This window comes from Engystomops pustulosus, chromosome 6 (assembly GCF_040894005.1).
Source record: "Engystomops pustulosus chromosome 6, aEngPut4.maternal, whole genome shotgun sequence".
Lineage (NCBI taxonomy): Eukaryota > Metazoa > Chordata > Amphibia > Anura > Leptodactylidae > Engystomops > Engystomops pustulosus.
The window spans coordinates 27,164,797-27,192,087 of record NC_092416.1 but is presented as its reverse complement, the minus strand read 5'-3'; the positions used below and the strand labels follow the sequence as shown (position 1 = coordinate 27,192,087).

Below are 27,291 nucleotides of genomic sequence, written 5' to 3'. Positions count from 1 at the left end.
CCACAATCACTACTCCTGAGCTGTAAATCTATAACATATTGTTATTCAATGACATGTGGAAGGTCCCAACACGTTGTGTGGTCATATAGTACATGGGGTTTAGTACATATCAGATGCACTTTTCAAATCATGCCCATAAAACCAAATTTCCAGTTGTAGAATTTTGGAATACAACTCTGCTGTGTGTAAATAGATACTTATTGTCACTAGAGCTGAGCATGTATTCTGTGTACATATAGATGTGTATAGTGATCAGCAATGTGTACTGGGCTATTCTGCTATTGACGTCTGAATCAAAGCTTCTCCGAGAGGTCAAGGGAATGAAGGATTCTCCTGAGACTAGATGAGACTATCTAGCAGCCTGACCTTACATACTGACAGGGGCTTTAGAGACCCTCTGAGCACATGTACTCTATAAGACAGAACAAGAATGTCAGCCCGGGGCAGTTAGCGGGGATCGCCCCTGTATTTGTAGTACATAACCTTCCTTTTAGTTATTTTCAGGAGAAATGACACAAGACGGTGCCTATTACACAGTGCAATGATAATGTGATCTGACTATTGACTTACTCATGTCCATCATCATTGTGACTCAAAAGAAAGTAAGGTAAAATGATGGGAGAGAATGAGAATCATCATACATTTTAGATGTTATTGTATCAATCTATAGATATACATACACATAACATCCTATGTATTTTATCTACTGTATACATCCACTGCCACCTAAATGTAAGGAGGCAGATAAAAAGTGCCTGTATATAGTATACGTGTCCACACAGCCTGCACCTCCATATAACACGACTACCCGGAGGTGACAGAGCGGAACCGATGAGAGGATTTCGAGAGATGGACTTAAAATTCTGTATGTATTTCAGGCGGTGGCCGTGTATGGTAAATCATCATCTTCATGTCTCTCTGTGAGAATATAGATTGTGTATTGACCCTTGGATTTGTGATGTGAGACGCTTACGGCTAATGAAAGTGAAATGACAAAGATATGGAACATGTTTTAAATGACAAGCCGAATTTTTACAAATGATGTAAACCATTTCATGTCGCATTGTGCCCTTAGAAGTGAAATAACAAGGTTTGTTGGCAACATTAAGCAATCGCGGCGCTTTATTGATGGATAATCTGTCAGAAAACAGAATTTCATGCGCGCGTTATGTGCGGACATGCTGTACCGGGCCATGTTTTTAGGCAGGTTTTTTTTTAAATAAAAAAATTTTGTGCTTAATTTTGGACAATTTCAACTTTTAACCATTTTACAGGGTAGTGCTTGATTGGTGGGGGGTATAGAAGAGCAAATCATTCAAGATTTGATTTGCTGAAACTTTGCCAATCTTTTCGGTTCGGGTCCAAATCAGTATGACCCAATGTTTCTTCAAAAGTTCTAGAAATTAGTATTTTACCCAATAAAAAGGTTGTACATTCACTACAAATTCTCTTTGTTAGTGTTAGAATTAGGATTTTCCCCGACCCTAATGAAAAATGTGTAGGAAACAAACAAAACAACACAGTAACTTACAATAAAAGAAATCAGTTATATACCAATTTCCAGAATAATTGAAGCAAGACTGGTTCATCGGAAGGGAATATATACATTTTTGCATTTGTTTGGGTGCCCAAAATCTATGTAAAAATGTGCTCATCTCTAATGGGGATGGGGGTTACTCTCTAAGAGAGTAAGACACATATAACCAGGACAAAGTAGAATCTTAAATTTCTCTAGAACCGGAATCTATGTAAAAATGTGTTCATCTCTAGTAGGGGGTCAAGAGAGTAAGACATATATACCAAGGACAAATCATATAGAATCTTAGATTTCATTAGAACGGGAAGAGCAATGTTCTATTGCATATAGGATTAATAGTGGGTCTTCTTCCTACCCATACTATAATGTGGGATCCTTTTCTGTATGGTACTTCCTCCTCTTACCCCAGAGGAATTTTACTCTCAGCATCCCGGGCCAGGCGCAGGTCATGGCAAGTTCCTTAAAAAGCTACTTTTAATTAGGGAAGAATTCAGGCATGTCATTTAATTGCTTTGCCATGCGGAGGGCTGAGGTGGTGTAAATGTAATGGACCACAGGAGGTAGAAAAAACTTTTACCACTGTCAAGAACATCAGCAGATGTTAGTTTGGAGGAAACCGACTCTAGGATGGGAGCCGGCGGAAACGAGAAATAGCGACCATTTGTTTGCAATTTATACGTTGTACCTGACTCAGGCCCTTCCAGTTTTATATACTGGAGCGGGTCCAGTCCTCTCGCAGGCATCAGACCATCTCCCCTTCCAGTGTATATAATAACCTGATTCTGGGACAGCAGCCAGCTGCCTGGAAGAAGTGGGGCGATCACTGGGAGCAGCACCCCAGCACTTCCCTCACCACTACAAATCTTCAGATTACCACTTATGGAAAATCAACTACGCTTCTATTAAAACCAGGAATTTTCCATTGCAGATCTGCATTTTGCCCCATAGCTTTTCTATCAAAAGTTCTTTCCTTTGCAAACTTTGCAACATTGTTTAAGGAAACGGGTGTTTTTTTTTTTTCCCTGACCGGAAATAATTGGAGAGCTGTGTGGGATTTCATCTCTAAATTGTGCATTGCTCAACATACAAGACGTAATCTGTAAAATGTTTTTTATGCTAAGTCCTCGATGCCAAATAATATGTGACCCGCACAGCAGTGACTGGCGGTAGCTACAATCTCTGCCGGTTTGGCATTCCCGTTGTTGTCTGGTCGGCCATGATGGGTCCATTTTGCACACACAGAGCCTGTCTTGGCTATATCTGCGGCTGAGAGTGTTAGCCTGACACAATGTGTAACAGTAATTAAGAAATAAGCCTCTTGCCCAGTTTCACAGTAATCAATGCGCTAAGTAACTTCCATGGTCCAATGCCTCAAAAATCACCATTAGCCTACGCCACTTACGGCCAGAAAATTTCTTATTTTCTGCTTTTCATCGGCCGCGCACTGGAATCGTCACATTGCTGTATTTATACATTTGCACTTAAACAATGACAATAAGCACGTTCCCAGAGTGTTACGAATCAGAAATTTGTCCCATTTTTTCCACCACCTTCCAGGGAGAGTAACGTTGCTTGGTGCGAGGGCTCGGTGGCCAAAATCCTTGGTAGTAGGCGATAGGACAGAAAAGAGGATATTTTACAATTGTCTTCTCTACTGCACTTTACATCACAAAGTTTGTGCTCCATTACCCTCATTTGTGACCCCCTAAATGAGATAGTAACAAAAAGCAAAGAAGCAAAGGACCATATATAGACCATATATATATATATATATATATATATATATATATATATATATATAAGCGAAAAGTCATTACTTTTGATTCGCAAATGTAATATTTTACTGTAAGTATATAAAGTGAACAGAGACATAGAGGTCAGTGACTGCTCTGATATTCACATCCCGATGGGTCAGAGGGTGGAGTAAAATTACAGGCCTGGCTTACACTCCTGGGGGGCTTCACATCCTCCCCTGCGGGGGGCCGAGAACACTGGTATGACTCGGGGCTCTGATTGCTGCACCACCTAGTTTTATGAATTCTTCCATAAAATTACAGGGGGAGGATGAAGTGAATTCTGTGCAGGGGGTATAAGGTGGTATTATCTTTATAAGGCAGGAGTTCACTTCCCGGTGGTAACCTGAGTGACCCCTGCGGTGGCAGAGGAGATTTTCTTCAATCTAATGATAGTTTAAGGAGAATTGGTAAAAACAATACAAATTAAGAATTCCAAATAAAACTATATAGATGTATATGTGTCCTTAGTTTCCTGGTATTGTAGACATTGCTCTACTGATAGCACGCAAAATGACATATATCATAAATGTGGCTTGAACAAATTATCATCCATCATTTCATAGCTGCTAGGAGGGTCACAAACACTGTGCGCTTATGATGTTTTAATGTTGTTGTAGTTGCAATGCACCAGAAATATTTGGGAGATTTAAGAAACCTTTTTACGAATATCTGCACTAAAAAAGACTCTTATTAAACTTCAGACATTTGTGTGCACCATAGTTGCTGCGAGCGGTCAAGGGTAAAGGTTATGTGTGTGGCTTAAAATGATATACTGTGTGCCAAAATTTTGGGACCAAGCAAGCAAATTAATAGGTGGTGTAATGATAGAAAAAAGGGTTCACTAAATTTATCAAGTAAGATGAGCCCCTACTCCCCCTATCCCAACACTTCCTATGCTTCTTCCCGTACCCACACTGCACCCCCTAGGGTTAGAGATGACTCATTAGTGTCCACACATCACAGCGCCGAAAGGGTAAAAACACAACGACCACAGAGGCTCCTGAAGTGCTCATTTGTCCATCGCCCCATCCACAGCGGCCCCCTCCCGCTCCTGTCCACCCCCCCAGAGGTTTTAATATGCAGAGTGCACCTTCCCTAGAAGCAGCAAGGCAGTGTTCACACGTCTGGGTTTATTGATATCACATTGGACTGTTCAGGGCTGTCACTGGGACATTCAGCGTGTAACGACCCCCTAAGGTGCAGCCTTAGCCGCCTCTTAAAGATCCACCACAAAATAAAAACTGCTTAGAGTTTCATGCAAGGTGAGACAATAAAGGACAGCTCACAGTGTTGGACATGCTTCAGAAAAGCCCAAAGATGCCCGGCTCCCCCCAAAGATCCTGTCATTCAGGGCCTTCACTCTCCTTACAATTCATTCCTTATCTGCGGCAGAAAAGAAACTCTTAAGCCGGCCATAGACACCAGTAGAAAGTCTGATCATGGAGGAACACTGAACACCCTTCTACCAGGATTCATGACAGCCTGAGGCTGGTTACATACACATCACAGCATAATCATTACATGGAATTTTAAGGGAATTGAAATTATGAAGGAAATTTCCTGGTTTGGCTGAAACAGTGTCTTAATGTTAAGATACGTTGTTACCATACAAGGCTAAAACTCCAAACCTGTCCTATCACATCCATTTCTAAAAAGGTCAAGTCATTTTACTTTACTCCAGATTGTTGTCCACTTTTAGCACATTCCAGCAAATAATTAATATTGTTTGTGCAATAAAAAGTTATTACCTTTTCCAATATACTTTCTGTTTCAATTCCTCATGGTTTTCTAGATCTCTGCTTGCTGTCATTATATAGGAAGCTTTCATTGTTTACTTCATTGTTGTAGATAAACACCGGTCCCTGGTCATGTGATGTCGCACGCGGCTCGTTATATCCCTGGTCATGTCATGTGGTTACATCACACAGGTGCATTAACGAGCCATGCACCGGTGTGAGTTCACATGACCATAGACCGGTTTTTATCTACAGGAAGTAAACGATTAAGCTTCCTGTTGCATGACAGCAAGCAGAGATCCGCAAAGAATTGATACAGAAAGTATATTGGAAAATTTTATAGCTTTTCATTTGATATTCCTCACTGCTCCTTCTATCAATATCTCCAGCTAAGACATGCATGGTCTACTAAGCGTAGGGGTGAAGCGAGGGAAGTGGAATCATGGGATTTGTAGGGAATTCTTGAGGTACCCAAGGCCTGATCTCAGTGCTATACCAACTCCTGCAAAAATATCCCCTTCTGGCTAAGTCCAAATGGGAAGAGGATATGGGACCACTGTCTGATCAGTAATAGAGCTCCATCCTGGCAATGACCCCTCAGCTATCAGAGGCCCAGAGATACTTTACAATTACTGCTAGTTCATCAATTTCCTGCCTGGGTAAATTGTGGCTGATGCCGCCCTGATGCATATGTTCTGGAGATGTGTTCAATTGGGTCCTAAGCACTAATTAAGTAAGATTGCTTTATCACTATACAGAGCTCTCCTACTGCTTGTGTGTTGGGATTTCTAGGGGAAGACTGTGATGAAGGTCCAGTGTCAATTACTATTGCAAGAATTCTGTATCAGGCTCACAATCTCATAGCATCACACAGGATCCCAAGGATCCAATGGATCCCCTCCATTACAGAACTACACACTCGAATGAATAACTACAAATGGCTGGGAAGGGCGGCTTATAAAAAAATAGTTGTGCTCTAAAAGTTTGATGCTATCTGGGAGAGTTGCATGTCTATTCCCGGGCTACTGTCTGGAGCCCTAGGAACGCAATGTAACATGTCTGGTTTAGCCCTTCACATTCTATCCATGTTCCCTGGTCCGATCTCAAACTGTAAAAAGAGTTTGTTCCACAGTTTTAGTATTACTATGAGATGGATCATCCCTCGCCAATGGAGATCTACTCCAGGGTACAGTGGATACAGGTTCTAGACTCAATCATGCGTATGGAAGAATTATGTGCCAACGCCGATCGGAAACATGAGACATTCCCTAAAATCTGGTCTCCTTGGATAACTTCAGGTCCCCACCCAACACGGAAACATGGTTGACCGCTAGTGGTACCATGCCTGGGGTGGGCACTCTAGAATTGGGTGTAACCCCCCTCTTTACTTCCCCCCTTATCCTCTTCCAAACCTCCCCCCTTTTATGACTCGTGTTGTCTGTCCTTGTCACTCCTTGATCTATCTATTTGGTTATGGCCAATTCAGTTATTACTTTTTTCTATACGTGATCGATTTTTCAGTCTCTATTCCTGAAACTCTGTATCTTCTTTATTAATGTGCAAAATTAATTTAAATGTTATTTAACTATTAAATATACTAAGAGTCGACAGGCTGGAATACTAGTTAATGTCTAGGATTTAGAGTTATGCTCCACTATGAGTCTTGCTAAGCCCTGATGATGGTGTCTGGGAAAATATGCAAATAAGATTTCCAGGATGGGATAAAGAAAGCCACGCCTCTTTGAGCTACCATGTAAGGTAGACAAAGGAGGTGTCTGGAAAATCTATTTGCATGTTTTCCCAGAATACACCTTGTGGAGCATCAATGGCTATAAGTCTCCACACGCCTACAAGGCGGCCTTAATGGGCAAAGTCTCTGTAAGGAGAACTCTTACTTCCCAACTGATGTCCTTATCTGGATTCTATTGTACTGCAATTACTAGGATATCTGAGTGGTTTCGGAGAATGTTAGTGGTTATGTGACATGATGGAATCAAGACATTACACACCGTACACAGGTGGTCAGAGGGTTATACACTATACACAGGGATTATGGGCGGTTGTTAAGAGTCATATCTCTGTACTATATGGTATTGTGATTGTATTTCCCTTTTTTTGTCTGTTTTTTAGTTTTATTTTATGGCACTTTCTTCCTTTATGTTAAGTGCATTGTACTTTACTGTTTTCTTTTGCAACATAGAAAAAGGTTTTGTAAAAAAGGTCTGCAAATGTCTCAAAAAAAGGGAAAAAATTAGAAGACATTCCTACAATATAAGTGAAGGAAGTAGCCCAATATATATATATAGTTCAATGTAAAAACTAATACATGGACAGACATGTAGAACTATAAGCACCTTCTCATGTCTTGTTGCATGTTCAGTACAGTAAATGGAATATTTTGGTTTTCTTCTCCACCTCACATACAGACAACGGAACTGTAATGTAGAATGTGGGAAACTGAGCGGACGGGTGGGTTAAATGTCACATGCCCCTCTAAGACTTTAAGTCATACGCTGATCCATGCAGCTGGGAAGAGCAGGTGGAAAATGCACATATATTAATTAGCAGGTTCCTGGATGGGGGAACAGGAAGCCCCTGATCAGCTGCCGCATCCCCAGCCATGAAGTTTTAAACTATGGTTTTTAACTTTTTTATCCAAAATTGTTACCTTCATTGCTCCTGATGAAGCAACAAATAAGGTAAAATGCCTGTGTATGGTGTGTAACGCTCTGATCCCCCCCCATGTATGGTGTGTAACGCTCTGACCCCCGTGTACAGTGTGTAACGCTCGGATCCCCCCCATGTATGGTGTGTAACGCTCTGACCCCCCGTGTATATAGTGTGTAACGCTCTGATCCCCCCATGTATGGTGTGTAACGCTCTGACCCCCCCGTGTACAGTGTGTAACGCTCCGATCCCCCCCATGTATGGTGTTTAACGCTCTGACCCCCGTGTACAGTGTGTAACGCTCTGGCCCCCCCCCCCGTGTACAGTGTGTAACGCTCTGGCCCCCCCCCATGTATAGTGTGTAACGCTCTGACCCCCGTGTACAGTGTGTAACACTCTGACCCCCCATGTATATAGTGTGTAACGCTCTGATCCCCCCATGTATGGTGTGTAACGCTCTGACCTCCTGTGTATAGTGTGTAACGCTCTGACTTCCCATGTATAGTGTGTAATGCTCTGATCCCCCCATGTATGGTGTGTAACGCTCTGACCCCCCGTGTACAGTGTGTAACGCTCGGATCCCCCCCATGTATGGTGTGTAACGCTCTGACCCCCCGTGTACAGTGTGTAACGCTCGGATCCCCCCCATGTATGGTGTGTAACGCTCTGATCCCCCCCATATATGATGTGTAACGCTCGGATCCCCCCCATGTATGGTGTGTAACGCTCTGATCCCCCCCATATATGGTGTGTAACGCTCTGATCCCCCCCGTATATGGTGTGTAACGCTCTGACCCCCCCATATATGGTGTGTAACGCGCTGGCCCCCCGTGTACAGTGTGTAACGCTCTGATCCCCCCCATATATGGTGTGTAACGCTCTGGCCCCCCGTGTACAGTGTGTAACGCTCTGGCCCCCCGTGTACAGTGTGTAACGCTCTGACCTCCTGTGTACAGTGTGTAATGCTCCGACCCCCTCTGTGCATAGTGTGTACCACTCTGACCCCCTGTGTACAGTGTGTAACGCTCTGACCTCTTGTGTACAGTGTGTAACGCTCTGACCTCCTGTGTATAGTGTGTAACGCTGTGACCCCCTGTGTATAGTGTGTAACGCTCTGACCACCTGTGTATAGTGTGTAACGCTGTGACCTCCTGTGTATAGTGTGTAACGCTCTGACCCCCCCTGTGCATAGTGTGTACCACTCTGACCCCCTGCGTACAGTGTGTAACGCTGACCCCCCCTGTGCATAGTGTGTACCACTCTGACCCCCTGCGTACAGTGTGTAACGCTCTGACCTCTTGTGTATAGTGTGTAACGCTCTGACCCCCTGTGTATGGTGTGTAATGCTCTGACCCCCTGTGTATAGTGTGTAACGCTGTGACCTCCTGTGTATAGTGTGTAACGCTGTGACCCCCTGTGTATAGTGTGTAACGCTGTGACCTCCTGTGTATAGTGTGTAACGCTCGGACCCCCTGTGTATAGTGTGTAACGCTGTGACCTCCTGTGTATAGTGTGTAATGCTGTGACCTCCTGTGTATAGTGTGTAATGCTGTGACCTCCCATGTATAGTGTGTAATGCTCTGACCTCCTGTGTATAGTGTGTAACGCTCTGGCCCCCTGTGTATAGTGTGTAACGCTCTGACCCCCTGTGTATGGTGTGTAATGCTGTGACCCCCTGTGTATAGTGTGTAACGCTGTGACCTCCTGTGTATAGTGTGTAACGCTGTGACCCCCTGTGTATAGTGTGTAACGCTGTGACCTCCTGTGTATAGTGTGTAACGCTCGGACCCCCTGTGTATAGTGTGTAACGCTGTGACCTCCTGTGTATAGTGTGTAATGCTGTGACCCCCTGTGTATACTGTGACCCCCTGTGTATAGTGTGTAACGCTGTGACCCCCTGTGTATAGTGTGTAACGCTCGGACCCCCTGTGTATAGTGTGTAACGCTGTGACCTCCTGTGTATAGTGTGTAATGCTGTGACCTCCTGTGTATAGTGTGTAATGCTGTGACCTCCCATGTATAGTGTGTAATGCTCTGACCTCCTGTGTATAGTGTGTAACGCTCTGACCCCCTGTGTATAGTGTGTAACGCTCTGACCCCCTGTGTATGGTGTGTAATGCTGTGACCCCCTGTGTATAGTGTGTAACGCTGTGACCTCCTGTGTATAGTGTGTAACGCTGTGACCCCCTGTGTATAGTGTGTAACGCTGTGACCTCCTGTGTATAGTGTGTAACGCTCGGACCCCCTGTGTATAGTGTGTAACGCTGTGACTTCCTGTGTATAGTGTGTAATGCTGTGACCTCCTGTGTATAGTGTGTAATGCTGTGACCTCCCATGTATAGTGTGTAATGCTCTGACCTCCTGTGTATAGTGTGTAACGCTGTGACCTCCTGTGTATAGTGTGTAACGCTGTGACCTCCCATGTATAGTGTGTAATGCTCTGACCTTCTGTGTATAGTGTGTAACGCTCTGACCTCCTGTGTATAGTGTGTAATGCTGTGACCCCGTGTGTAATGCTGTGACCCCCTGTGTATACTGTGACCCCCTGTGTATAGTGTGTAACGCTGTGACCCCCTGTGTATAGTGTGTAACGCTGTGACCCCCTGTGTATAGTGTGTAACGCTGTGACCTCCCATGTATAGTGTGTAATGCTCTGACCTCCTGTGTATAGTGTGTAACGCTGTGACCTCCTGTGTATAGTGTGTAACGCTGTGACCTCCCATGTATAGTGTGTAATGCTCTGACCTCCTGTGTATAGTGTGTAACGCTCTGACCTCCTGTGTATAGTGTGTAATGCTGTGACCCCCTGTGTATACTGTGTAATGCTGTGACCCCCTGTGTATACTGTGTAATGCTCTGACCTCCTGTGTATAGTGTGTAACGCTGTGACCTCCTGTGTATAGTGTGTAACGCTCTGACCCCCGTGTACAGTGTGTAAAGCCCGGACCCCCCTGTGTATAGTGTGTAATGCTCTGACCCCCGTGTACAGTATGTAACGCCCGGACCCCCCTGTGTATAGTGTGTAATGCTGTGACCCCCTGTGTATACTGTGTAACGCTGTGACCTCCTGTGTATAGTGTGTAACGCATTTTCTATTGAAATTTTCTCAATATTGGATCAGCCTGTATTTAGTCTGGAAATATGTACTTGAATTAAATGTAATTCCCGAAGCTTTAGGGTATAATAGTTAAAGAAGGCCCAGAGCTGAGGGATGAGGCTCTAATTGGGCATCGCGGAGTAAAGCTGCAAACTCCATTAGGGATCTTTAGTGATATTCACAATTCTCATTAGTTGATGCGATCGCAGCGCAAACAAGCTTTTCTGTTCTGATCGTCACATTCAGCGGTATCAACTGAAAATCCCCATTGAAATCGATATAAAACCAGATTTCACTCCTGACCGGGGGGCTCCCATGATTGTGGTGGGGGAATAGATTCTAGAGAGGACATTTGGTCAGATATCTACGACTTAGATGTTTCTTGTGTCACACTTGGCTGGTTTAGCTTTGGTTAAAAATAAGAAATAAGCCTCCAGAGCCCCCCCTCCCGGCTGTCCTTCTTACCCCCCCACCACCACAATATAGCTCTGCAGCTTCTTGGACTCCAGCTGAGCTGTAAATCACTTTTTCATTTTCCGAACTCTGCTCCCCAGTCTGTTTGGTATTCAAGGGCACTACACCAACCCGGAGTGTCATTCTGCTTTGGCCGAATTACTTGATTAAAACGCATATAAACTATTACTGGCTTCATTTTCCTTCTATTGCTGCACGCTATGGATTCTAAGATACATTAAACTGTAATAACCTCCTGGGGGGGGAGGGAGGGTGCAGAGTTGTTGTGGACGGTGCACCTCACATTCGTTTATTAAAAAGGGGTCCCAGTCTATTTATTAGCCACAAAGTTAATGGGAGTTTATGCAATATGTTGCCAGCTGTTTGCAAGTTTTGTGTCTTCGTGCCCTGGAGTTGGATATTTTTTTGGACGTTCACCCCCTTCCCCCTCCATTGGACCTGTCATAACTGCAAAAGAAAGGAACAGCTGGGAATCCTGATATTTGTGTTTCTTCTCTTACAAAGTGAAGCAGAGGTCAGCAAGAGATTTAGTGTGGATTGCAGCCCTTCTATCTTCCATATTCATGATAAATACCCTTGGCAAGTCGTCCGCCATAGAAAAATATAGTCTCCAGAAAAAAATTGCAACAAAAAAATGTAAAACAAATGCAGCGTTAAAAGCTCGGTTAGAGAAACTTATGAGGTTTTTGGCGATTCCTGCACATTTGAAGTCTGTGGCTATTATCCCGACTCCTAGTAGACGAGAGGATTTGCCCATCACATTCCAGTGGACTCATACATTTTCATTAAAAGTCGGCTAACCTGAGCACGATAAGGTCACATCCCCACTCATTCTGTTGCCTTCCCTGCTAAGAGGATTATGTGAAATTACTGAGCAGCAAATATATAGACAAGGTGGGCACATTTCCAGAGATTATCCGGATACGTGTATGCGCCGCTCAGAGCCGCGGACGTTAATGGGTTCGGAGCTGGGGGGGGGGGGGGCTGTTAATTGCATCATTATGGAGTAATAAGGATGAAAGGCTTTAAGGGAGTTCTCCAATATCTTTAGTTCAAAACAAATTTATACCTTCAGATATTCGCTGACTTACATGGACTCAAACTCACAACCAGAAGGTGCCCCGTCTGGTTTGCTATAAGACCCCAGTGTCTCCAAACTTTGCTTTTTTATAGGGAATATATAATTCAGTTTGAGGCTTATAATTACAAGGATTCATAGAAAGATCTCACTCTCCTGTTTTTTGAGAAATGAATGGAAATCCCAGTGCAATGTTTAATCTACACATCATATTAAAGGACATCAAAATCAAACATGATAAACTTACTCATAGATCCAGGCACCGTTACTGTCATAATCTTCTTATATTTGTGATTGATGGTCTCTTTCCTTCTAAAATCAACTTTTACAATTATACTAATGATATACTGTATACTAATATACTAACAAAGCCCCTCCGTGTTGTAGCTTCACAGCTTGTTACACTGTCTCACCCTGCCCCTACTCTCTCAGCATTTCCCCCTACCTCATCCTGCTGTATTCTCATGTGGGAGGGGGAAATGTTGAGGTAAGCAGGAGGAGGGAGGCTGAGACAGTGTAACAGCCTGGGAAAAGAGATGATGGAGGGCCTCTGGTAGAGCCCTTCTGTCTCATTAGCATAATGTTAAAAGTTGATTTTAGAAGAAAGGAGGCCATGGATAAGAAATATAAGAAGATTGCCACAGTCACTGCACCTGGACCGATGAGTTAGTGTCCCTGGTTTATCATGATGAATTTTGATGGTAGATTTCCATTTTAGAAGTATCCTCCCCTACCAACACTCATGATGTATAGTCATCTTTTAAGAATGTTGCAAGACCCCTTAAATACCAAACCTTAGTTCTATAGCAACAAACTGACATCATGGATTAGAAATATTCATTGATCTGGAACTTAAACTCCTGTTTTTCTTCTGTCAGGGAACCGTCTGGATGAAGGGTCAGATGTGGAGTCAGAACCGGATCTCCCTTTGAAGCGGAAACAGCGTCGTAGCCGAACAACCTTCACTGCTGAGCAGCTAGAAGAGCTGGAGAAGGCCTTCGAGAGGACACATTATCCAGATATTTACACCAGGGAAGAGCTAGCACAGAGGACCAAGCTCACCGAAGCCAGGGTGCAGGTATGCATGTCAGCAAAATTAGGGGGGAAAGTTAAAAACTTTTGCTAAGTTTTCCCCATAAAAATGTTTTGCACCATGTTGTAGCCATACTTTATCGGGCAAATAATTGATATTGTTTGTGAAATGAAATGATCTCTGCTGGTTGTCAGTGTATGGCAAGCTTCACAATTTTCTTCTATTGGACATAAATTTGTCTGTGATCATGTGATGTCACACAGGTGCACGTCTCGTTAGTATCACATAGTGTGATCAGAGCTGTGTGTTATAACGACTTGTACATCTGTGTGACATCACATGACCATGGACAGGTTTCTATCCACTGGTAGTAGAAGCTTCTCATAGACTGACAGCAAGCAGAGATATAGAAAACAATGAGGAATTGATATGGAAAGTTGTGTAACATTTCATTACACAAACAATATTAATTATTTGCTGAAAGTGGACAATGGTGTTTAGCTTACCAGCGCTTAAGCTGCCTGGTTGTGGCTACCATTGGAGCCTTGGTGCAGTCCTGACTTGCAGTAAGGCACTGGTTGTTCAGGTGCTCCTCTGATGAAGCCATAACTAGTGGTCTTGGCTGCCGGGTTCCAGTTCCAGAACTCTGTTGCACCAATTTCTGTGACATGGAGCCTCTACTGCTGCTGATTGGGTGGGTGCTAACACAGTGAATGTCAGGTTGGCGCTGCAGGGCGAGGCGGGGGTAGTCAGAGCCGATGGTAGCCACCTACAGCGGCGCCATCTTGACAGTACGTTCTTCTAAGTGCAACTGCAAGTCCACCAGATTTAGAGTAGGTTGGTTGTTGAAGGAGCACAGAGGTAACAGTGCGACTTTACTTTTACATTTTGCAAGTGTAAGATCAGTGATAAGGTCATTTGAGTTTGACACGTACTGACGAGGAAGAGTGGTAGGATGAAAAACCAATGTAACAGCGTCTTATAAGACCTTGCTTAATATCCACCATTGGATGTGACTGGTACTGGACACGTAGGGAGTGGCTATGTAACATACAAGTGTTCTAGATACTATGTGAAACGGATGAGTAGAAGGATATGCACAGAGCAGGTGCTCACATTACTTGTGGGAACTCTCTGACATGGACTGTATTTGACAGCAAAACTGCAGGTCACATATGTACACAAAGATCCAAAGGATGAAGGGTGAGAACAGATTTGTGCATATAATAGGGTCTCTAGAGGATGGGGAGGGCAGAGATTGAGCAGAGGGTACAGTGAAATGTACTTATAAGTGCTCCTTCTGACAAACGTGCAAGGATTAGGTTACAGGCTTGGAGAGGAGCTGCCTGCATAGTTTATAATGTGTGTGTTGTGTGTAAAGTATCCACAGTGAACATGTTAGAGTAGAGTAAAAGGACGCTTTATACGTATCTTATATACTATCTACTTGGATATTCTGGTGTTATAATGGTGTTTTAGTACTTTATGCTTTCACCAACGCACTTGGCAGATATACTACAGACCACCAGAGTGCAGGGGTCAAACGGAGGGGTTTGTGGAGTGAAATCACCCACTCGGCTTGGATTCTGGGAAGACTGTCTTGGATATTTCTATTCCACATGAGCAGCTTACCCCCGGCCTCTGGCAGCTTGTACAGTAAACCTGCCAGTGTTCCTGCAGCAGCTGTTTGGCACATTCCTGGCCCATTCCTCACCCTAAACATCCTGGCAGCTGAAGAGCGTTCCCATCAGGTTTCGTCCGACCACCCTACTGTGGTGTTTCCAACAAGAAGAGAAGATACAACTTGGCCCGGTAGTCACACAATGACATCTGAAATAGGCTGCCTTCATCTCTTCTAGCTGCGCAATAAATTGCACCTCACCGCACACATAATTCCTGAATTTGTCAGAAAATGTTCACACTTATAGAGTAACTGTTCTGCAGCAGATTAGAGTAAGTTTTATCTTTGCCCTATACAGGTCTGGTTCAGTAACCGAAGGGCCAGGTGGCGCAAACAGGCCGGAGCCAACCAATTGGCGGCATTTAACCACTTATTGCCTGGAGGTTTTCCTCCCACAGGAATGCCAGCATTGCCTCCATACCAGCTCTCTGAGACATCGTACCCCACGGCCAGCCTCTCTCAAGGTCAGGAGCATTTTTATTTGGTCAAGTATTGCCCTAATTGTCACATTAAGAGTGACAGCATAGTCCCTGCGGTCAGTACATTTTAACATCATATTCATGTATCTATATTGATAGATGGAGGAAGCACAGTCCACAGACCTCAGCCTCTTCCCCCTTCATCAATGCATCAAGGAGGTTTATCAGCTGCAACGGCAGACACCGGAGCAGCATATGGGGCACGGCATAGCTTCTCCACCTACTCCGACACCTTCATTAACCCCGGGGGACCATCAAACCATATGAACCCAGTCGGCAACGGCCTCTCCCCACAGGTAGGAAGCAAAAAGATCATATAATGTATATTCTCTTTGCATGTTTTTGTATACGTAGGTGGCAAACATATATATTTCTATATGTGCAGACAATGTTGCGTATGAGGTGGAATTATTGACATGAATATACATGGGGCATGGGACATACATATATACCGGGGCTCCTGCTTTTTCTCTGTAGTCCAACAATATATAACCTCTATCATAGAACCTTCAAGGGGGCTATTACTTTGGACAATGGGGGGGCCATACCTTTACTCATGTAGGGAGAGAATATCGGTCACTCTAAAGTGTCAGGGTGCTCTGTATACTGAACAATAATTACTTATAAAATTGTAGAAGAAAATGTTTTTTTTTGGAGTGGGTTAAGAATTAGCAAAACCTCCATCAAGGCCCCCATTGCGATTCTAACAGATTCCTTCTGGTCACAACATACAGGATACTGGATGATGAGGGAATTTGAATCATCCAGTGATTGGACGGGAGGGCATTTCCTGGAGTTCCACATGGAACCCTAATGTTGTGATCAGAGTGAAAGTTTTGGAATTAGAATGCAGCCAAAAATATTACTGTTTCCTTTATTTTGTCTTAACCAACTATGAGCCCTTTTCGTACTGAACAACTCTGCTATGTTCATGTCCTTGTGTATCGTCAATTGTAAATGAAATCTGCGGTGTGATGAAGTTCTAGGTTTGCAATATCATGTGTGTGATATTAAATGATGTGAAAGTTTGGGGCTCGAATGAGAGATTGCGCTCGGTGGGGAGCCCGGGATATTTTTGAGAGAGCAGGTAGAGAGAGAGAGATGTTGTACAATGTAATCCTTCGTACCTGGATATGCCGGGGACTGCAGAGAGTGCAAAATATTGGGCTCTACGGGGTGTCTGCAGTGTGTTGGAAGTGGCAAGGGATAAGAAAATAATTATAAGGAGAGCTGTACATTATATTTTGAGGACTGGGATATATTGACCGCTCTAGGAGCACAGTGGGGAGTGATGAAGACGTTGGCGACTATTGCTAGTAGGAGATACTGAGCTCTCAGGCAATGCCAGGGACTACAGGAGTTAAGGCCAGGCTTTCCACACTCATTAAAGAACAGAAAATTACTTTTTTCCCCCCTTTTTTTTTTCTTGGAAAATATTGTAGATATCCAATATCTCGTTATCTTGATCTAGAATGACATGCATTTAATCTAGTGTAGTTAATTACCAGAACTGTGTGGCATAACGGCCACACAAGAGTAAAGCGGGGTTAAAACTGGGATTGTAATAGCAAATTCTCCATGATTAAAAAAAATCCATCATATAGGATCTTATACATATTACGCTATCCGTTTTTGTCGCGCGGTCCATCAATAAATTCCTTTGCTAATATAAATTTGATAAATTTATGACAAACCCACAGATCTGTAGTCGTGTTTCAGATTTACGGAAACATGGGTTTTGTCCTAATCTCCGTACTCTTGTGATGGACAGTATCCCAGCCCACTGCGCTCACACTTAGTCATGGAATAGAGCTGGAGTATGACATAAAGAGCTTAATCCATTAATATACTGAGCGTGATTTCCAGTAGTTGACAGCGTATGTAACACCCATTACTAGATTTTATGTTTGTCCTGTGTGTGTTAAACACGAATGTAATTGTCTTTATGTAGGGGAAGGGTGTAGTCCACAAATTCTGGAACATTAGCATAACAATTCTCCAATTCTTTAACTGGCAAATTTCACACACGGTGTTTCTATATCGTACTGGCGTTCTAACCTGGATCGGCGGGCGATCACGTGCTCCTCTTCTATGTGCTCCTATCTGCTTCTATTCTTTTCCAAGGCGCTGTGCTTATAATAGGCATTTAAAATGAGACTTGCTGGGCGCGGGAGGGGAACTGCAAGGGATGTTAAATACTACAAAATTAGAAAAAAAAAAAAAAACTGATGCAAATCATTGGTAAAGAGAAAATTATGTGCAATTACCCAGCGATATTGGGCAGCTCGGCCCACCCTCGACCAACAAGATCTCATTAACAAGCAGAAAATAAGATTGAAATGGTGTGTAAAAGAGCTGAAAAATGAATTTCAATGCTGCATTTGTCCACAATTACCCCCTCGTTCACACATATTTTATTGCAATTTTTTTATTCTTCTTAATCTTTCCATCCCTCAAAGCAGATTGGCGACATCCTAGCATTACAGAGGCTGAGGGAGCGAGCATTAAGGATTTTCCCTCTCTGAAAGAGAGCCCTTGCTCCCTGCTTCTTGCCGGCTGCTCTGTGTGGATAACACGGTGGTGCTCAGACAGAGACGACAGGGCAGGGGAATGCTATGAGCCGCTGTCAGCGCCTCGGATTGGCCAGAGAGTGATAAGATGGAGCACAGGCTATTACTTATATGCAAACAAAGATGCTCGATCTTGTCCACAACTAATATAGGGTGTTTTTCTGTACAATTTCTGGCTTTTAACCTTTGCATTGCAGAGATCTAAAGCTGAACCACAATCCGCATCAGCAAGCCCTTAGTTCTGAAAGGGTTAAGTTGGATGCTCTAAATTGCATCTTTCCCACCAGTTTTGGTTGGGGTTAGTAACTGGTGGCAGAGGTTAGATTCATGTATGTCAAGTTACTTCTGCAGGAAAGGTCTGATTTTGAGTCGTGCACTGGTAGAGGACCTGTATTTTAGCACATATTTGCTTCAAAGCTATTTATATAATAAACCCTGGACAACCCCTTTAAGACCAGGGAGAGATGCGTCAGATATGGATGGAGAATTTCAATGGTGGATATTTCACAAAGCACCAGGAGAAAGTGACTAGTTTGCACATCCACAATTTCTGTACCTGGCTTTCAAGGGCGTAGCTACAGCGGTAGCAGCCATAGCAGCTGCTATGGGGCCCACAGTGTCAGGGGGCCCTTCATCTGACCTGACAAACTAAAGAGTGAAGGATGTGCGCCATTATATACATATTATACTACACATTGTACAGCATATATAAATATAACATATATGTGATGGATATATGCTGTATCTGATGTGTATATTCTGTATGTTTATATGGTATTGTATGTGTGTTTATATGCTCTATATGTGTGTGTATATATAAGTGAGTATACAAATATGTATTTTTTTTTTTAAGTGAGAAGGGGGGCCCCATTCAGAAGCTTGCTATGGGGCCCATCCTCTCCTAGTTACACCTCTGCTGGCTTTTAACCTTTGTAGTGCAGAGATCTGAAGCTGAACCACAATCCACATCAGTAAATTAGATAAATACAAGTCATCTTGCACTGCAGGCTTTTTTTGCAGTGTGTGAATCAGTGCGTAAACCTCTCTGGCCCTGGCTTGATGGGATTGTTGTGGAGACACATCATGTATATAATAAAAGCACCACTATATACACTTAATAGGAAGGAAAACTTTATACAAATAAAAGATTTGTGCGAATGAGGCTTAAGAATAGGTTCTGGAAACTACAACTGAATCCACTCTCTTCTCACAGTCTCTATTCCTGTACAGCTATTGTCCAGCTACATTTTAGGATATTATACTAAAAAGACCTGGTAATGCATATGGATGGTGGCATCAGGATGTGGGCATCTATCCAAAAATTTTACTGGTCGGCTCTAAACTCCACACTTACATCACAATGAGGAATCCGGGATGCCGGGCAATGGGAAGCCACCTGCTGCCGTCAGTCAGGGTATTAAGAGCTGTGCATTCCTTTACACGTGAGAAAAACAGAAAAACCTCTCTATTTTCCAAGGACGGAGCTAGGATTTCCTAGTGTCTCCAGAGAGGGAAGATTTCTAGCCGGCACTTAGAAACACTGCAAAGGGATGGAAAATATATCAGTTATTGAGCTCAGAGTTTGTCTCAACAAAAAAAAAAAGTTTTATTTAACTGCTAATGGTCATTACATGCAGATGTTCTTCTGTATCACATGCCTCTTGGTTACAAGAATTAGTTGTTAAAGTTACAAAAAGTTTAAGAAAAGATAAAAAAAACATCAACTTACACTGATTGAGAGAAGGCTAAAGGGATCGTTCATTCTGCTTAAAACTTGAGCTTATATTAAACATGTAAATATAATTCTTTATATGGTGCCATAAGTTTAGTGAACTTACCTTGAACCCTGGTGCTGGGGCTATTTCTGATGCTACTTTTGAGGAGTCCTATAGAGTATTATTTATGTTTCCCAGGCCCACCCTTGGCTCATCTCCGCGCTGCCATATTGGCTCATCACCCCCTCCCCATGGCGTCCAGATCATAGATAACGAGCAGTATATTCATCATATATTGCAATACAGTAGTACAGCAGGATATGCCAGTGGTGGCAAACGTATGGCACGGGTGCCAGGGGTGGCACACAGAGTGCTCTCTGTGGGCACTCAAGCTACCATCCTAGGACAGAGTTTACCAGACAGGACTCAAATAATCTAATTGCAGTCACAGGCAAGTCAAGATTTACTAAGCTCAGTGCTATTTTAACCCTTTAATTGCCAAGGCCATATCTCATATGTCCCCACAGGGTGGCACCTCAGTGGCAAAGCCTGTATGCGATACGTCCTGGATCATATGAGTCATAACTTTGGATCCCTGGCACCTAAAATCTCTTGGCTGCTTGGGATTGAAGGAAAAGTGAGAAGGTGTGGAGAGGAGAGGATAATCTTTGAAAGTCCTCCTGTTGGACCTATGACGATGCCTGTACAGCGAGACCTTGGAGAGAAGCTACAGTGATAGTCCCATTTTGCAGATTATATTGGCACTTTGTGATAAATTAGTGGATTTTGGTTGTAGTCTGGGCACTCGGTCTCTAAAAGGTTCATCATCACTGGTATATGGTATCAACAAGTAACAAGTCTCTAGAGTTCAAGTACCCTAGGGAGCTGTAAAACTGTAAAAAAAATAAAAATAAATAAAAACTGTAAAAAATAAATTAAAAAAATCCTGAAAGGACCCACCTTTCCCTAGAACTGAAATAAACAAATATAAACAGGTGATCTATTAAAACACAATAAAATCAATATATATTTGGTATCTCTGTGATCCTACCAACCCCATGAATAAATGGCATGCGTCATTTGGAGCACAGTAAGCACACGGTAAAAGACGTAACAACAGAGCCAAAAATATGACGCAAATGTATTTTTTTTTAAAATCAATTTAAGCATTTTTTAATTTTTTTTTACCAGCTTCACAGTAGACAGTGTGGTATATAAAATAGTGCACTAGGAAGTACAATTTATTATAAAGAAAACAAGTACAGAGAAATATAAAAAATTACAGATTGTAGACAAGCCAGATTGTAGAGAAGCATTAAGGGAGTTGCCCGACCAGCAATTGTCTGGTTTAATAGAATTACAATTACCCCCTTTAGATGCTGAAATAAATTGTATGACTTCCAGAAGAAGAAATTCGCCTTGGCTTCCTTGCATTAAGCTGGCGGAGGTCCATACCCCGTATCCAGACAAGTGCAGTCTGCCACATCTCACAGTCTGCCATGTTTTCAGCTCACGCCATTACAGACATTAAGCTACTCAACCAATACTAAAAAACTTTCTGCAATTTAATAGAAAACCCAAGAATTACTTTAAATCAGACCTGTAAATTACGAGTATAAGCCGACCCAAGTATAAGCCGAGGCCCCTAATTTTACCACAAAAACCTGGTAAAACTTATATTTTTTTTTTACTCGAGTATAAGCCGAGTTTGGGGTTTCAGCACAATTTTTTTGTGCTGAAAAACTAGGCTTATACTCGAGTATATATGGTAACAAGAAATATGAGTCCAAATTTACATGAATCCCTTTATAAATAACATGCCATAATAATCATACATGTTAACTTCATAGAACCCCCAATATTAAGACAGATACCACTTGAAATCTGTGTAAAAATTATCTGATGACCTTCATCTTCTTCTTGTAGCATCTTATATTTGACCCCTGTAATAATAGAAATCTGCATCCTACACCCTATTTCTGTAATAAACTTAGACTTATTAGGCAATATGAGGAGGTGGAGCTGTAGAGGGGTGGGCAGAGCAGCAGTCTGACCAATGAGAAGACAGGGGGTGTGTCTGAGACTACAGTAGACTTCCTTTAGTCATTGTAGTTATATAGCTCTGTACTAAAGAACTAAAAAGTAGCCAAGTACCAAGATCCTGGAAAAACAAATTGCAGGTAATCATCCTCTGTTGGTACTGAATTATTTATAATTTTAAGGTTATGAGTGAAAAATTCCTTTAAATTCGCTGATGTACAATTTTGCACTACACCTTATCATGCCAGTTTGTGTCAGTTTGTGAACATTATTTACTACAATGATGTAGCAGAAAATTCCCTTGTGGTCATAAAAAATATCAAGTGTCATACAGGAGTGAAATAAAACCGATACAGCAAAGGTCCTTAAAGGACCTCATTGAAACCCATTAGTCATTTGTCAATGGGTCTCAGTAAGGTCCTTAAAGGACTGTTCTTGTGAGTAATTATGAAAATTATGGACCCAGTCACAAAAAAGTTCACATCTTTGTTATAAAACCCATTCATTTCATCATAGAATTAGAATATGAGTGAGAATGATGGATCCGTGTGATCCGTGATGTCCAACAACAAAGCATCCTGCAGGAATCTGCTATGGCTCCCAAGAAGCCGTCTGCAACATTTTAATTGAACTTTGCAACATTTGCTTCTAGTCCTTTACAAAAAACAAGTGGATCAGAACTGAAGTGTCAAGAGGAATCGGTGATCTCAGCTTTCTAGACTCCTACGGCTTTGTTTGACGAGAGCTAAACGATAGATTTTGTACATTTATGGGAATTTTTTTTTTCATCATGTTACCCCATTTCTAAAAAAGCCTCTACTTTAAAATAGGATGACGTCTTCACCAGAAAATACAAATTCAAATTTTTCACCATCACAAAAAAAAGTAGCGAGAAAAGTAGCAATAAAATAAGAAATGGGTTAATGGGTCCAATAAAAAAAAAAACTTTGTGAGCCTGAGCCATTGGAGCGCTGGGCATACTCATCCATAGTCGGTGTTCATGTTATCTGCTCCCCTGCGCATCCCCCTGTTCCCTCCCTCCCCATCCCTATCACTTTCTCTCTCCAGCATTTGATGTGGAGCACAGCCTCTCTGTCGCTTGCTTCTTCTGAACTGAGGGGATCAGTAGCGTCAGCAGAGCTCGTCTCTCTCCTTTGATCCATGTCCTGAGGCCGGCTTGACAGCAAAGCAGCATGGAGACAAAACGATTCAGCCAAAGTGATTCCTGACAACTGTCTCCCAGAGATAAGGGAGCCTCTTTCTTCCTGGGATTTTTTTTCTTATTTAATACCTCCTCTCCGTTTCTATATGAAGGAGAGTCTCTTTAAACGAGAGGCAGCAGCCAAGACATGTTGTATGGGAATGATACACGGAAGCTGTATCTCTAAGCTCCCTGTGGCCGCCTTTTTCACTTGCCTCATGGCTCAGAAGTAGCAGGAATATAAACATGTAAGGACCTGCGGTCCAACATGGCCGACTGCTGGCTGAGTACAACGTATGCAACTAGTTCCCAAAGGGTCCTGGTACACACATAAGACTATGAATAAATACAGAATTACGTAACGGAGGGGACTAAATGTGTCATTCCAGCTTCATGTGTATTATACATAAATGCTTGCATAAAAGTCAATATAATTATGGTACCTATAGGAGCACTGCAACATACATTGGGGTAGATGTGTACTAGCAAGACATGTCACCCGATTTACTAGACAACAAAGCTGCCCTCTATGTGACTTCCAAGGGAATACGAGTCAGTGGAGCTGCATTGGGAGCAACTTTTTTGTTAGTTAGTTCATTGGGACCCCATTTCCTAACATGACTTACGGTGTCACAAGATGATACAACCTTTTTCCCCTTCGACAGGAATATTAGCCTAAAAATACAAGCCAATATAGCAAGTGTGACACACATAACTAATGTTTTAGGTTTATAAATACAGTATAATAAAATAATAATATTTATAAAGCACCATCAAATTCTGCATTGCTTTACAAATCAAAGGGGACATATACAAATAAAATACTGCATTACAGAGTACAAACAGTCATATGAAACATTAGGAAGGCCCTGATCACAAGAGCTTACAGTCAATGAGGATGAGGGGTGACACAAGAGATTACAGTCCATGAGGATGAGGGGGTGACACAAGAGCTTACAGTCTATGAGGATGAGGGAGTGACACAAGAGCTCATCCACAAAGCTCTGCATAATGCTGCACCTCCCTATGTCTCATCTCAGTCTATCGCCCAATCCATGCTCTTCGATATGCCGGTGATATTAGATTAATCTCTACCTTAATTCAAACCTCTCACTCGCTTCTCCAGGACTTCTCCTGAGCGGCACCAATTCTTTGGAATGACCTTCCCTGGACTATCGGACTAATACCCAACCTCAAAGTTTCAAATGTGCTCTTACCTCTTATCTGTGTGATTTTTTCTGATGTGTATTGTGGCATCAAATTAAGCTGTTGCCATGTTATATCTTACCTTTATGTAAGAGAATGTGACACTAAATTATGGAAAGTGTTCTCTTACTCATTCCGATAGTGTACGCCACCTCTAGATGATTACATTAAGTAAAGATAATCAGCAACTTTTGATTTATCCATCTACCTTATGTAGACCCCTATTACCTACTACTCAGCTGATGTGAAAAACATCCCCAAGTCATATCTCTCTTCTTACAAACTGCAATGATGGGTCTCCCAACCTCCTAGAGGTGAAGGGTCGTTGGAGAGCAAGTGTTTTCACTTAGTTCCAGATGCCGATGTGACAGGTGTGAGCTAGTGATAAATTCCCTACACGCTGCCAGTCATCCTAGCCCTGCGCGTGCCATAGGCGTCAGAGAGGGACCAAGTCATCAGAGATTCCCTCCAATTCCCAGGAACAAAATACACCCTAATGATCAATTAAACAAGAGTTGGGTTCTCAAACAAACCTGGAGATGTCTAATGAATTGTTGGAGAGCCAATGGATCATACATAAAGGCTGCGATGCATATCACAGTCTGGGAATGACTGTTCTACCCGATTGTATCGAAGTAATGAAAAACTCATCTCCAGTGTCGCAGTGTCAGTCATATAACATGATATAATTACACTTTTTACAACGTTGGGGTTATGGCTACCATCCATAATCATAGTGGGTTGCACATAGTAAAGGCCAGCCATGCACTGTCCTGAGCAGCAGGCACAATGTGCCCAGTGATTGGCTGCTGTGGTCACATGCATGTATGGCGCACATGGGTTGCACATAGTAAAGGCCAGCCGTGCACTGTCCTGAGCAACAGACACAATGGGGGTCATTTACTATGGGCCCGATTCGCAGTTTCCCGACGTGTTACCCGAATATTTCCAATTTGCGCCGATTTCCCCTGAATTGGTGCACGCGATCGGATTTTGGCACATCGGCGCTGGCATGCACGCAACGGAAATTGGGGGCGTGGCCGAACGGAAACCCGACGGATTCGGAAAAACCGCCGCATTTTAAAAAAAAAATTGTCGCTCGGCACGCGCTTACCTTTACTCAGCCCGGCTCGGTGTACTCCAGTGCGTTCCAATGCTCTTCAGTGCAGCGGCGCCACCTGGTGGACGTCGGAGGAACTACCTTAATGAATCCCAGCCGGACCCGAATCCCCTGCAGAGAACGCACCATTGGATCGCGAATGGGCCAGGTAAGTAAATCTGTCCCAATGTGTCCAGTGATTGGCTGCTGTGGTCACATGCATGTGTGACCCACATGGGTTGCACATAGTAAAGGCCAGCAGTGCACTATCCTGAGCAGCAGGCACAATGTGCCCAGTGATTGGCTGCTGTGGTCACATGCATGTAAAGAATATCATCACTGTAGAAGAGTAAACAAAGACCATCAGGAGCCACTACAGCATTGCAGGGACTTGAATACTTGTGTATTATGATGTTCTTCTAATCCAGCACAACCCCTCTAACCAGCAGTGTCAGTTTATGATCACTTTCTAATATGGATGAAGTTTAGAGTGAAAATAATACTGACGGGCAGACTGATAAGATGATGCTGGGTACTTACCTCTTTGTTTTGCTTCTTGGCAGTGAATGGTTTTTGTCTCAGTCAAGCTCATCACTTACTTAGGTTTATTAACTGATCCTTATCAACTGCGAGCATCTCTCATCTTTGGTTCTGGGGGTAAAAAAAAAAAAATAGAAAACCAAATAAAAGTGTTTCTTGTTGTTATCGGTAGGAGAGATCAGCACCGGGCTCAGAGGAAAGCGCATCTGTGCAGCAGCTGATGTATTTACCCTTGTGTGTTTGTTATGTGGCAGGAGCCAGGGGCGGAATTCTGCTAATTTTCTATCTGCTTTTATCCGGCTCCTTCTCACCGGCGGCTCTCTGCTCAGATAAGGGGATTAGTTAGCAAGCTGAACAAGAAGGTGTTTGACAAGGAAGGAGCTGGAAGGAAGATATTTGTTTCCCAAATAATGGAGCCATGTTTGTATGTCAATGTACACCCAGGATCCTCTTGTTCAGAAGCTGAGGGTGCCTGCAGGTCCCATCCCTTCTAGGAAGCCACTAGGTCAATGCCAAGCCACAACACTTATAGGAACAAGGGCTCTACTCCAGGGGCCACAGTCTATGGTGTACAGTAAAGTGATGTTGATGACGGCTCAGGGCAACCTGTGGATTGTCAGTTTCTTTGGGTTTACAAGTGCCGATGGTGTCATGCAGGGCACAGAAGGACATTATGTTTCATAGCAGCAAGAGTGACCTAGGGTTTGTTTGAGCGCTGTAAATGACTACTCTATATAGAAACTTCAGTTTAAGCCTATCCAATTATACTCAGTGGCTCGTAATCCTGACCTAAGGGTAGAAGTTGTTTTTGATAGCCCTGATTTTCTCAATAGTGAGTGGATTAAAGCAATAGCATATAGAGTATTGAGGAGGTAGTGAATTATTGCACTGCATGTCAGGAAGGTCTTGGTGTCTGTGAAAGACTTCATATAACAATTTCATAAATTTTATGAAATTGTAGTGCAAAATTGTTATCGGAGCTTGAGAATAAATAAAGAAGATATCATTTTTAGCTTTTTGCTACATGTACCAGGTTCTGGTTCAGTTTTTGTCATAAAGAGGTCTGGACTCTAGTCCATAAAAAGGATGCACTGGAGCTGGAGAGGGGACAATGAAGAACAACAAAAAAGATAAGGGGTAAGGGGGGTCTTAGTTATGAGGAAAGATTAAAACAATTGGATTTATTTAGCCTCGAAAAGCGGCGACCAGGAGGGGACATGATTAATTTATATAAATATATGAATGGTCCATACAAAAAATATGGTGAAAAATTGTTCCAGATTAAATGAAATCAAGAGATAAGTGAGCACTGTCTCCGTCTGGAGAAAACAAGGTTTAATCA

General features: G+C 42.8%; 1 protein-coding gene and 1 long non-coding RNA gene across 11 annotated transcripts in view; one reads left to right on the top strand and one right to left on the bottom strand.

The window, feature by feature from the left end:
- Positions 1-27,291, bottom strand: part of LOC140134722 (uncharacterized) — a 250,925-nt gene that overhangs the window by 198,299 nt on the left and 25,335 nt on the right. For all 7 annotated transcript variants that reach the window (XR_011856386.1, XR_011856390.1, XR_011856388.1 and 4 more), the window contains exons 2-4: positions 25,950-26,060; positions 19,503-19,688; positions 17,637-17,757 (exon numbers count right to left, since the gene is read on the bottom strand). This is a non-coding gene — a long non-coding RNA (uncharacterized lncRNA). The remainder of the gene's footprint in view (positions 1-17,636; positions 17,758-19,502; positions 19,689-25,949; positions 26,061-27,291) is intronic.
- Positions 1-27,291, top strand: part of PAX7 (paired box 7) — a 75,365-nt gene that overhangs the window by 31,706 nt on the left and 16,368 nt on the right. For all 4 annotated transcript variants that reach the window (XM_072155251.1, XM_072155249.1, XM_072155250.1 and 1 more), the window contains exons 5-7: positions 13,264-13,463; positions 15,398-15,563; positions 15,678-15,874. In XM_072155251.1, the coding sequence (XP_072011352.1) occupies positions 13,264-13,463; positions 15,398-15,563; positions 15,678-15,874 (563 nt within the window). The remainder of the gene's footprint in view (positions 1-13,263; positions 13,464-15,397; positions 15,564-15,677; positions 15,875-27,291) is intronic.